Source organism: Oxyura jamaicensis, chromosome 5 (assembly GCF_011077185.1).
Source record: "Oxyura jamaicensis isolate SHBP4307 breed ruddy duck chromosome 5, BPBGC_Ojam_1.0, whole genome shotgun sequence".
NCBI lineage: Eukaryota > Metazoa > Chordata > Aves > Anseriformes > Anatidae > Oxyura > Oxyura jamaicensis.
This window is the reverse complement of record NC_048897.1, coordinates 23,944,585-23,957,630: the sequence shown is the minus strand read 5'-3', so window position 1 is coordinate 23,957,630 and position 13,046 is coordinate 23,944,585. Positions and strand designations below refer to the sequence as shown.

The 13,046-nt window shown below is 31.6% G+C and overlaps 1 protein-coding gene and 1 long non-coding RNA gene across 9 annotated transcripts in view; one reads left to right on the top strand and one right to left on the bottom strand.

Annotated features, from left to right (window-relative positions):
* TTC6 (tetratricopeptide repeat domain 6) overlaps positions 1 to 13,046 on the top strand; it is a 75,020-nt gene that overhangs the window by 16,220 nt on the left and 45,754 nt on the right. For 7 of the 8 annotated variants that reach the window (XR_004751402.1, XM_035328346.1, XM_035328347.1 and 4 more), the window contains 4 exons: positions 1,703 to 1,786; positions 2,597 to 2,686; positions 7,518 to 7,657; positions 11,053 to 11,262. Coding sequence is in view for 6 of the 8 variants with exons in the window: in XM_035328346.1 (XP_035184237.1) it covers positions 1,703 to 1,786; positions 2,597 to 2,686; positions 7,518 to 7,657; positions 11,053 to 11,262 (524 nt within the window). In the remaining 2 variants the exon portion in view is untranslated. Of the gene's footprint in view, positions 1 to 1,702; positions 1,787 to 2,596; positions 2,687 to 7,517; positions 7,658 to 11,052; positions 11,263 to 13,046 lie in introns of those variants that run through there. The other variant, XM_035328350.1, reaches the window with a different exon arrangement.
* LOC118168172 lies at positions 6,483 to 8,405 on the bottom strand. The gene is made up of 2 exons (XR_004751404.1): positions 8,188 to 8,405; positions 6,483 to 6,801 (listed from the first exon to the last, which is right to left on the bottom strand). It is a non-coding gene; the product is annotated as an uncharacterized LOC118168172 (long non-coding RNA).

Genomic DNA, 13,046 nt, shown 5'->3' with positions numbered 1-13,046 from the left:
AGGTACCTAAATAGTTTCCTACAAGGGCAGCAGGAAGGCTGTGGCTAGTAAAACTGTTTTTTAAAAGGCACAATAGAATTTTCCTTCACAGGGCAAAATATCAGTGCAGGAAGAATCAACAGAATGTTTGAGAATGGATCCACGAGAATTAAGAGTTGCCACAGGTCTCAACACTTTTATTTCCCAAAGTTAGATCACATCCCTTTGGCCTAGTTTTTGTTAATACAAACAGACAGCCCATAGTACATATGTACCCAGTACACATCATTTTATTAAAATAACACAACAGCATTGTGCCTGCAATTCTCCCATGGGGAGTGAACAAAAGAGAAAACACCACACCCAACAAAGGAAAGCAGTCGCATAACACGTACAGATGTCTAACATGGCATGGAGTTATTGTTTGTTCACATAATTCTGTTGATTTTGACAGAACAGAGAAATTAATACATAACATTATAATTTATATATTCTGTCAGAGTTTTGAAACAAGTTCATCAAGTCATTAGTCCATTGTAGCATTGTAGTCACTATGTCTGAAAGTGTGCACATGTTGCAAAGAAGAGGAAGAGTATAGCTTGGGAAGATAATGCTGAATCTGTTTATTTTAATCTGAGGTGTTACTACATTCCCAGTGGTGATGAAAAGAATATGTAGTATGATTTTTTTTTTTTCCTTAATCTGCCATTTCTGTCAAAGGTAGATTAATTGGTAAGGGTTTGTTTAAAAACAAACCACCAATCTGAGGGTATGCTTATTACCCAGTTTGTTAAAATGCAATTTAATTTTACATGAAAAAAATCCTAAGCATTAAAAAAATAGATTCTTAGACCACTAGGTGAACAATAAAAATCTACTATGTGGAAGATTCTTACATTAAAAGAGCAAACGAACACCTGCAACACCCGCAAAAGTTTTTTTCTCATGAAGTGACAGGCTGCTTCCAACACATACTCAGCTGACAGTTTTGATGGAGTTGTGCATTGACTTGTGGCTCTGAAATATTTTTCTCCAGTATAATCACATTTCTGTGATCATTTTAAAGAACTGTATTCTAAAATGAAATAAAGTTTAGTATTGATACTTCTGCTTGTTACTGTTATCTTTAAAACGTGTTTCATCAAACCAGTGTATGTCACAATCTGTAAAGTATGTGTGTGCTGAGTTATGTACATGTATACTAACCAGGTGCTTAGAAAACATGCTGTCCTTAAACTACCAACTATTTTGGGAGTTGTTGCTGGATTTTATTTCTGACTTCATTTATTTAAAAAAAATAATATATTTTTTTATGGATATACTATAATCAAAACGGGACTTGCTGAGACATTCTTTTTATGAGAAAAAGTAGTGTGTCTGGGAACTGAGAACAACTCTACATTTTGTAGCACTTTGCTACTGGTGGAAAAATTATTATTTTTCTTCTGTGGAGAAAATGATTAACTGAAAATTGCACTCAGCTTTTAAACTTTACCACTACAGGCAATTTCATGGAGAAGTTATTTATAGTAAAGAGTTAAACATGGGTGCAAATGTTTGCAGAAGATGAGCCTGAGATTGTCTCTCTATGTACTTGTTGCTTTCAAAGTAATATATGTAGTAAAGACCCAGCCTTTAATTCATGCATATATATTATTTTGATGTTGTTTTATTCTGTAAGGTAGTATGCATAACAGTATATTTATTTTTTTCTCTTATGCAGCAGGTACCGGTCGAACATAAGGAAATAAAAACTGAATCTCAAGATAGCAAAGAAGTCCTGCCAAGTTTTCACCAAGCAAGCCTGGTAACATTCTACATTATCTAGGAATGTTATAATAAGTTAATTGTGCTTCTATTTACTTGCAAAGTTGTTCAGATATGTAGTTCATATTTTAAACTGATAAAACAGGAAAGGAAGTGAAATAGTGTTTGAAACCATTTTGGTACTTCATAAATGATAAATATATGTCTATTTTTCTGTCCTTCCCTTTTGTGTCTCTTGTTCATTCATTTTCTTCCAGGTTTGATTCTTCAGCTACTGGATATACAAAATTTCACTATTATTAAATAGCATGAGGATTAGGGCAACAGGCTCACAAGGCATTCATCTATATTCATATATATTAATGCCCATCATTCTCTGCCTTGCATTCAAATTGTTTTAAAATTTTTAAATATTTAAACTTAGGTATGTTTGGGGGGGTGGGGGTTGCTTAATGTTTAGAGGTGTTAATGATTTAGTTGCTTTAAAGGATTGTATATTTGTTGATGTCCATTTCTAATGTATGCTTCTTCTTACATTTTGGAAGTGTAATTTGTAGAAGAAACAGACTAAGATAAGAAATCTCTGCAAACATTATTACTTAGCGTTAATCACTGTAAGTCCTTTGACTGTTATTGTATTTATTTTTGAAAATCCATTTAGTGATTGAGGAAATGTTTGGTTTAAGCTAAATTTGATAGTGTTCTAGGTGCTTCATAAAAAACATGGACAATGAAAATAATTGCACGTAATAAATATTGTACTGATTTATTTGTCAGGGAGCACAAAAGTGTTTTTGAAAAAATACTTTGTGTTCACCTCTTAAATGAATTTTTCTCTTTCCCTCAAAAGGCAACAGTTGTTCAAAAAGACTCTCAAGCAGCAGAAAATGAGTCTCATCCTACAGAAGAGATATTAACACGTAATAATCAGGTGAAACAGGTAAGCAGGTTTAGAACTCTTGTGAGATAGTGTTTTTATGCCTTACAGTGTACAGGGATTTGCAAGATGTTTTTGTACCATCTGTCCTTTAAAAGAAGTCTCTTCTATAAAACAGGTCTCCATACTGGTCTTGCAGCTTAAGGTTAGAGGAAAAAAAATAAATTAGGGTTCATTCGGTCAGATGTTGGGTTAGGCTTCTCATTATGAGATTGGGAAGAAGATTACAAGTGAAATAACATATAAATAGAATCCTCATCTACATTTAACAACTGTGTGCCTTCCTGGAAAATGGCATAATGCTCAATATCCTTTTGGTTTTGCGAAATTTCATGCATGACAGAAGTCATTAGGATAGTGATTCCATAAAGCTTTTTAGCAGAGAATACATTAAGTTTATAAATACAGTACCATAGAGAACAAATCAGATTCTAAAACAAAAAAATGTATTTTCCTATACGTTGTCATTTTCCAGCATTCTGATATTTTGAGGATACAACCAGACCAGTCAAATGAAACCTTAACCTGGCTCTTTCTGCAGCTTCAATATGAATGATTACTTTTCCCTAAAATTATTACACATGGTAAATGTATTATGTGAAGAGCAACTGAGATTGGGATATGTTTCCTCTAGGCAATTTTATGTGCAGAAATACCAAATAGCCATGGCTTAAACTTAAATAAATGAGGTGAACACAAAGTTGGATAAGATACATGGAAATACAAATGCAGTTATTGAAGTAAGGGGATAAAAGGAATAACAGCGACAGATGTAGAGTGCTTGTTGATAGTAATATTATTGGACGGTAGGTTGTTTCAAGGTCTAGTCATAGTAAGACACATCTAGTCAAAATGAGAAACCTTTTGAATGTCTAAGACGCTTGTGTCAGCTGCTTCTTTATCTCTTCCCATCAACTGTAGTTTGGCCTTTATGATGTCTTGTCAAACTGCATGGAGAAATGCATAGAAGAGAGTTAAACATGTCTCTAGGATTTCAGAGCATTAGTGACCAGATTTCCTAATCAATTTTGGGATAGCTAAGAACACAAGATGCACACAGCCTTCCCTGCACACAGCTAAGGTGTCCACTGCAATCTCAGCTCTGAGACGAGTCACAGGGAGACAATGGAAACTCCTCATCAGTCCTGGAATAGCATCCTGTACTGGGGCTACAGTGAGCATGAAGGAAAATTCTAAGTGGTCTGAGCAATTCCAATTCACTGGCATTCTCCAGCCAAAGATTAGGATTTTCTAGCAACTCTTGTGGAAGTAGAATTCCTCCTGTAAGATGGGTTAGATTGTCCATACAATTTTTGTTGGTCCATATTATATATATATATATGTAATATAATATATCTTATATATAAAAATAAATTTACATAATATATATATACACACTCTATATATTCATATATGTGAATTTACTATATATACATTTTAAATTTTATACATTTATATATATGAATATTTATATACTCATATATGCTTTATGTATATTAACATATTATATTTATATATATTATATAAATTATATAAATATATATATTTGTCTATAAGTCAGAAATGTTTCAAATCTTTCAGTAACTGAAATCTCATGTACCATCTATACTTGACTTTATATAAATAATATTAATAATAATGTTTGCCATAGATAGTTTAACAAGTATACTCTGTAATTGTATCCTTGTATCTGTTGATTTGTTGATTACTAAAGTAAAAATGCTAAATGATGTGTAAGCAATATACAGACCAATGCCAATTATGGTAATTTAAAAAATATTGAAAAATATAGCAAGAGTACTCATTACTTCAGAATTTCTGTACTAATTACTTCTGAAATCTATTTGCACAGAGCACTTTGCAACAGAGCACTTTCATGGTTATTTAAACAGTACTGTGGTACTGTCATATTATTTTTTAGACAGTATTATTTTGGGCAGCATGCCACTTCTGTAATGCACTAGCAATGTTGTTGTAACAACACTCATCAAGAGTGTGTTCAGTGAGCTTACAATGCAAAGTAATTTGCAAGATTGGCATCTGGAAAGGTAAAATACATTTGCTTCTATTTAATGTAATTACTGCATAATTTAAATATATAATTGATTTGAAAGTGTGTTCATTTGATATTATACAAAGAAAAAAATAATGGAGACCAAAAAAAAATTAGAAGGAATAGGATAAATGTGTTTCAGAACCCATATGTATTAGCTAAGTTCTATATCCCATCATTAACAAAACCATTTCTGCTACAGTATCTGCAATCTACTATACTGTATGTTAGTATTTCTTTAGAACACTATTCATTGACATTTTTTTCATGATGTTATCTTATTTTTCGAAATTATTTACTTTTGCTTACTGTGCTGCAGGTCCTGTTAATTACAAGATAAATTGATCCATTTTGAGGATGAACTTGGAAATTTGGTTAAGCACAAAGCAGTCAGATAGAAAAATGTAGATATTTGCTTTAGTTATTGTAATTTTATGTTACATGTGTAACTGAATTATGTAAATATTTTGATAAAATGTTTTAGTTCACTGGCATGTCTTCAAATAATATGAAATAAAATATGAGACTATATATTTAAAATGTCATCCTAATAATAAGTGTTTTGGCTTATGTTCTCTGATCTTAGGCTTAAAGAAACTTCCTCCTCTGCTTAGTCAACAGACTTCATTAGCAATAGTGTAGTTTTCCCTGTATGGTCTGTTTCATGGAAAATACAAGATCACAGAACTTTGGCTCATGATTTTAAAATACTAGCTACTGTAATTTTAGTTTTTATAGTTTCCATTAGCCATGTTGGTGTCTTACATATCAAAATTTTTTGTTGAGTATCTTCTGTTACTTCTGATATCATTTACATGTTATGTTGTTGTTGTTTGATTTTGTTTGTTTGTTTGCTTGTTTTTCCAAATTATTTGATTATCTTGACATTCCAGAACACTTAATGGCAATGCATACAATAAGGTTACTTTTCTTTTGGTCAAGAGGTCATGACATTCATTTACTTGACATTCAAACAGAACAATGTAGTCTTATACTTGACTCATTTTAACGATCTATTTCCATCTAGATATAGTACTTTCAAACTTTTTTGTATTCCTTATTTTTATTAGCCTATATTCTCTATGTGAAATTTGGATCAGTTTTCAGTTTCTCTGGTAAGCATTAAATATCTGACTTTTTTCCTTCAAATTGTTTCATATATATGCTAATAAAAACAGTGGTGTTGCTTTCAAAAATAAAACAATAGATTAAGCCATTCTAAGTTTGGGCAAGCCTTTTCAGAAGCTCTTCAATCAATTATCTTTCAGAGTTCTTCATTTGCTGATTTATATACTTGTTTATGAACTGCAAACTTCCATATTTTTTCATGTAGTGATCTCTTCTAAGAACTTAAATATTGCTGAAGTTATCAGTAAACATAGACAGTGTGGCTATTTATATTCTGGGATAAATAAAATATGTGAGTGGACAAAGAGTAAAATCCCATACTTTTTGTGATTCTGTTAACCAGATATGTGATTGAAAAATCGTACTAAGAAAGGCATTTGGTCACTATAGTTGTATTTTGTGGGTACTGTCAGGATGGCTACTTTAGTTATTACCATGGTATATCAAGAAGATATCAAGTTATCATGGGATATCAAGAAGACCTGGGCAAAAAAAGAGGACTTATCATATTGGCATTTTTTTTTTCAAGACAAAGCACTTTACAAGTAATTTTCTGTGCTGTGTTGTTATGTTTCTGTCTTCTATTGTTATTATTATAGTGTTTCATTATTATTACTATTTTTATTGAACCTGCTTTGCTATGTTATGTATGCAAGGCTTTAAGTGGAATTCAGAAGAATACGTTTAATCAATGGCACTGTTAGTATGTTTTATGAAGATGCTTAACAGTTTGCAGGAAACAGAATTGTGGAATGGTTGAGGTTGGGAGGGTCTTCTGGAGGTCATTGCAGTATGGGAAAAAGAACACATTCTGAAGCTGGGTTTTATGAAACAGATGCAGATGCTTTGGGAGCAGTGATAAGATGTTCCTTTTCCTTGCCATTTGCTCTTGTTCCTAAACTCCAGTGAGTCGCCCTCTGACGTTTTTATGTAGGGACTCTCTACAAAGGGAATCAGAGATCTGGATTAATTTCTGCCTTCTTCCTGCACTTTTTTTTTTTTTTTTTTTTTTTTCTTAACTAGGTTTTTCAACATGGATCAGTTATCTGATCTGTTTCACAGTGTGAAAGAACAATTTTTGGCATAACTAAGCAGGTTTTGCTTTAATAAATAGGAATGAGCAGCTGTGGGAGGAAACAGTAGGAATCCCTCCTCTGAATATTGCTGCTGAAGTTTCTGAATAAATGTAATCTTGAAGAAACTTTTTAAAAGCATCATCTTTAAACCATGTTTATCTGCTTGAATTTGCATAAAGACAGAACAAGTTTTAGATGCACTCTTGTACTTCTAAGTTTAGTAGTTCTGAATAGTGATATTATAATTTTGATGCTATTTTGATTATTCTCTGGTTAATATACTTAGACTTTTCTCATCTTATCAACTATTCAGAAATGCAGTTTAAAGGAAAATGCAGTTATAAAGGAAAAAATTGCTTTATAACACTTTTCTGCATATATAAATAGCTGTGGGTGTTTTTGTGATCTGCTCAGTGACAGCAGTTCTAAACTACTCTAGTTTGACTGAATTTTGTTTTCTGATGGCCAGAGTTGCTTATGTACCATTGCTCCTTGTTTGTCAGAGTAGGTATGAAAATATTAATGTAACTTATCGGTTTATAACACTGTGTTTATCTTCTGTTTGTGAATGTTTTAGGCTCCATCTGCAGATGTGCTACAAGTGAAAGGAAAAGCAATATCAAAAATTAAACAAGATGAAATTCAGAAAGAGCTACAAGAGGAACACAGCTTGCAACAGTCTTTGTCTTTCCTGTTCACTCATGCTTCAAATGTCAAGTAATTTTTTAGTATTACTTCATTATAATGAAAATAATATTGGAAATGTATTAATTTATAAATGCATAGCATGGTAGATAAGTATGGAGAAGAAATAAAACCATTGCTTCAAATCTGGATCTGAACACTTGCAATTTTATGCAAGTTCTGATTTAACTATCAATTTTAGTTTGGTATCTCTAGCTTTAGTTTGCTGCTTATTTCCTTGGAATAGTACTGATTTACAGTTTTTAAAGTCTAGAAGGCATGTTCATTGCTGCTGTATGCCGATGAAACTTCTCTTGACTGCAGCAGAGGCTGAGGTTGCTTATGTGGGGGTTGAATTCGTCTGTATAATTCCAAGCATAATCTAATCAAAATAATTAAAAACAAACAATGGAAAATACCACAAATTTAATATAAGCAATGCCAGCTGTAAGTCATCATCTTTAAATAGAGAAGATGTATTAAAAATTCATTAACTTGAATTTGTATTACAGTCGGAGCTTGTATGAAATTCAGGAGATTTTACAGAGCTGTAATTTAAGGACAACTGCTTATTATCTTGCTCTTGTCATAGGTGGCATCTGTCATTCTGTAGTAGGAGTGCAGATTACAAAAGTAGTATAGCCTGTGTCCTAATTTAACTGATCCTGTCCATCCCATGTCAAGTGAGACTCTTCAATTTTATGGTCTTCCCTACTAATAAGATCTTTATGGCTGGCTTTGTTTGGATGCACCATAAGTTGCTTCCTCACTTTTCTCTTTACTGAGGTTAAAAAAGAAAAAAAAAAGTGGGGGGGGAAGAAGCTTTAATTATTAGCTTTTGTTGTTCTTAGGGTCCTGAAAGGTCTATTGGATACAGAAGAGAGCCTTTTTATGGCAGGCCTGAAGTTTGTAAATGGATAATACTTTCAATTAAGTAGCTGAGAATAGTCATGGGAAAAGAATGCTTAAGTTTATGAAACAGTCAAATTGGCATTTAAGTGACCCTTTGCATGCCATTGCTTATCTGCATTGCTTAAAGATCATTTGGTTAGCAAGATTATATATTAAAACAAATAGTGACAACAGACAATGAGTGTTTTACCTTCAATAAATACTTACTGTCAGATTATCAATGGTGCAGAAACTGCATGATTTTCTAAAAAACCTGTATTTAGTGCATTAAGTGAAGGTAATGTAGGCCACACACATAGTATTGTTTCTTCATGTCCCCTTTTTCAAAGAATGATAAATAGTCTGTTTTAGGAGAGTGTGTGCTGTAAAAACATTCACCTTTACCTGCAGCATGCCCCAAATATTTTAGTTTACATTGATAAAACATTCAGTCATTTCATTCAATGAAATGATAAACTTCTCTACAAAAACAGTAATGATACTGCATTTAAAATAACATTCAAACTGTTTTAATTTATTTAAAATAAATTACAAGATCTTTGAGAAAAAGTTTATAGGTGATTTTAAAATCATTTTGCCCACCTTTGTTTACAGAAATCACTCAAACTATTTTAAGTTCAAAGTTACATTGTTTGCCTATTTTTATTTTTATTTGCATGGTTATTGCATTGCAGAGAAAGTGAACTGTGTTAGAACATTGTGAGGTAAAATACCACATACATTTGTGGAGATCATATACTCTTCAGTTAAAAAAGCAGTGCAATTATTTTTTTCTAATTTGAAATTAATGTGGTCTATTTATTAAAACACTGATTTCTGATTTCACACTTTGAAACAGTTGCTTATTTTCACTTATGTTGTCAAATGAATGAAATTACTTCCAAAAAAACCCCGTCCTTCTCATCAAACAGGGTTGCTGTAAGTGTGCCTTAAATGCTAATCAGTCTTGTGTGATGTGTTGCTTGAGTTGCTTTTCAGACTGGATATTTAATTTTTAAGTTTAACTACCAGATTTTATTTCAAAATTAGTAGATTTTAAGATCTGATGAAAATGTCTTGTTGAACCATTAAGTGTGTAGTCTTTTTTCTATATTTCTATATTTCTATATTTCTATATTTCTATATATTACATATAATTATCGCATATTATGGCTTGACAAAAACGTTTTAAGTGTTTTTAATTAGAATAAACAGACTTATATTGGCATTCTTATTTGTGTTATGTTGTCAAGTGCCTGTAAATTTAAGGACTCAAACCACATTAACATAACAGAGATATATCTGGTATCATTAACCCATGTGATGAATTCTTAATTGTGAGTCAAATTTGTGCTATATTGCATTGTTTTTTATGTTTTATTTTTTATTTTTTATTTTTTGACTTTACATATGTGATTTTTGTTTTGCTTTTTTGCTGTCACTATTTTTCAGGAAAAGTAATATAAAACTTTTTTTTTTTTTTTTCCTAACTTGAATATGTATTGCATGATTAGATTCATCTTGTGTTTTGTCTTTATTTTGTAGTTCTTAACAATTTCCACTTTTGTAATATCTCTTTACACAAGGCATAGTTCTCAGTAAAAGAAGCCAGTTGTTGTGACATTGCTTTAGCAAAACCTCAGAAAAAAGAACAGTTAAACCTGAAAACTATTCAGTATAATTTCAAAGTGGAATTATAACCATTTTCATTTAAGATTTTCTCTTAAAATATGAAGGTATTTATGAACTATGATTGAAAGTAGCATATATTTATGGAGTCATTTCTGATCTTTTGCATCTCAGACGTTTTCCATATACTGCTTTTCGCATTGTAACTGTCGGCACCTTAGACATTTATTAACTTTTTAGAGTTCATACAGTAGCTGGAGACTGTTTTTAGAACTTGATCCATGGCCTGTGGAAGTCAATAGACTTTCATCACCTTCAGCACAACTTAGATTGGAGGGTTAAATGGTAGAATTTTTTAGTTATTAACTCTTCAAATAAGTCAAAGACATTGTGTTTCCTGTAAAATCAACAGATGAATTGAAATGCTAGGAAAAAGTTCAAGTGATAGCATATCATAAAAATAATTCAAAGTTTTAAAGGTGTTTACAAGGCACTCTGTCATGGCAGAGAATGTGTAGATGAATGTATAAATAACATTTTAACATAACATTTATTCACATCCCCAATTTAAGCTATAAATCTACATTCCTTAGTTGGTTTAAATTTTCAAAGCAGCAGATGAAAGATCTACAAGTTGGAAAGTAAAAGTGCTACTACTATAGTTATCTTTTAAAAAATAAAATTATTACCAGAATTTTTGCTTTCACCATCTGTGTTTTTTTTTTCCCTTTTCCCTAAATAATAATATATCTAGTAGAGCTTATCAGGCAATTCATGCCAAGTATTTATATGAACAATTTACATCCTGTGATCTGTTATGTCATGATCTAGTATGAGATAAATTATATACTTTTACAATACAGAGAATGGATATTGAGATTCTTGATTTTTTTTTTTTTCCTTTTTAGAGGTCAACATTATCCAAGCATTCATCATCTATGTACTGCTTTTCCTAGTTTTACGTTGCCTCCATATTTACAATTGGCTTCTAGAATTTATCATACTTTTGACAGAAGAGGTCACAATATCTTGTTTACAGCAGAGCACATGGACAATAAGCAAGAAGAACCAATCTGCTCTAAATATATTTATTTGAAAGAGCAAGCTGAAAGGAAGAGGTATGAATTTACTGTCACTATTGCTATCATTTAATTAATTTTGTAAATTAAAGGATTATATGTTGAGAACTTGGTAGTGTTTTAGTATTTAGTGGTTTCACAGAAGTGGCAAATATATTTTTCCCTTGCTTGGTAGATGTGCCTATAGATAACTAGTCCAAAGGTCCTAAAAGGCTTGTCTTGTTTAGAATGTAAAATGTGTTTTTTGTTGTTGTTGTTGTTTTCAAGAATAATTTGCATTTTGTACACACATTTTAAATTATATGTCACAATTTGTTATAAATATATCAATTTTTATACTTCATTCTCATCAGGAGAGGTCCTACTGAAATCACAAGAAATGCTGAACAAATAGAGTACTTTTTTTTTTTTTTTTTTTTTTTTGTGAATGTAAAATGCTACAGGAGTAAAAGGTTTAAAGTGTGCAGCCTTTTATCGTTGAGACAGTCTTACATGAATCCTGATTCTACAAGCACTTAGGAACAAACATAACTGTAAGTAACTGTGTGTAGTTCTGCTGAGTTCAACACGTACACAAAGTTAAGCACATACAAAACTGGGGCTTTGGATAGACTTATAGTCAATAGTACTCATTGTATATGTAAGACGTATTTATGTGATAACTGTGGGATCCTGCATCTTTAATAAATGAGGAACTGAATTAGAATAAACAAAATGTGTAATAGTTATTTTTTCTGAGGTTGATGCAGCATATGAAGAGATCTGTCAAAAAAAAAAGTTCTGTAAGAAGTAGTGAGGAAATATTAGTATTTAGAATAAACTTACTTTTATCAAGTTATTGCATTAGCAGTTATTATATTTGATGGTAGTAAATTCCTAGACCTTTGTTTTTTTGAACATATTTTACACTATAATAATGTGAAATAAGACTAAGATGTATATGAAGAATATTCATTTTACACCGCCTAATATTTCAGTTATATTTTTGCACTTTTTTTGTGCCTATGTAATAAGGTCAAAGATATTAGAAATAGAGTCTTTATATTCTTAAGTTTTTCCTGATGATTTTTCAGACTGGCAGTTTGCTAGTTACAGTTTCTGTGCATCACTAAGTCCAGAAATATAAAATGATTGCTCATAAAGTTTGTATTGATCTAAAGAATAGTACGGTGGTAAATAAGGATGGGTCAGTTTTACAGGGTAATTTATGTAGCTTGTTAACTTGGGCTCCCTTGAAAAGCATGCATTTTAGTGCAGCCAAATGCAAGGTCATAAGGATAACAATAGGGAATAGGGGTCATCCTTTGTAGAAGGGGAGGTTGTATCCTGAAAAGCAGTAACTCTGAAAAGGAGTTTAGCAGTCTTGAAAGATAAGCAACTGAATATGGGCTATGTAATACTGTCAAAACTTTAAATTAAACATGTTTACCTTAAAATGAAGGATGTGAGACACGATCAATAAAGTAGAAGTTTTGCGATTAGAAATATTGTACAGAGCTTTTTTGCTCCATGGAAGTGCTCTAATAACTAAAACAGTCATGCCACCACTTGTTTTCTCTCCTGGCTGCATGACTTCTGCATTCTTTTCTGCTCAACAGAACCACTTCCTGTACCCAGAATGGTCAAATAATGTAATAGTGAGTGAGGTTTGAATCCTCAGATAAGCAATGAATTCTCATTTCCCGCCTCTGTGCTTCATAGCAAATTATCATAAAGAGATGGAAATCAACAAATCACCACTCTTTTTTTTTTTTTTTTTCCTGTTGACTGTCTTACAAAAAAAAAAAAAAAAAAAAAAAAAGGATGCTGTTAGAAGGCTCCAT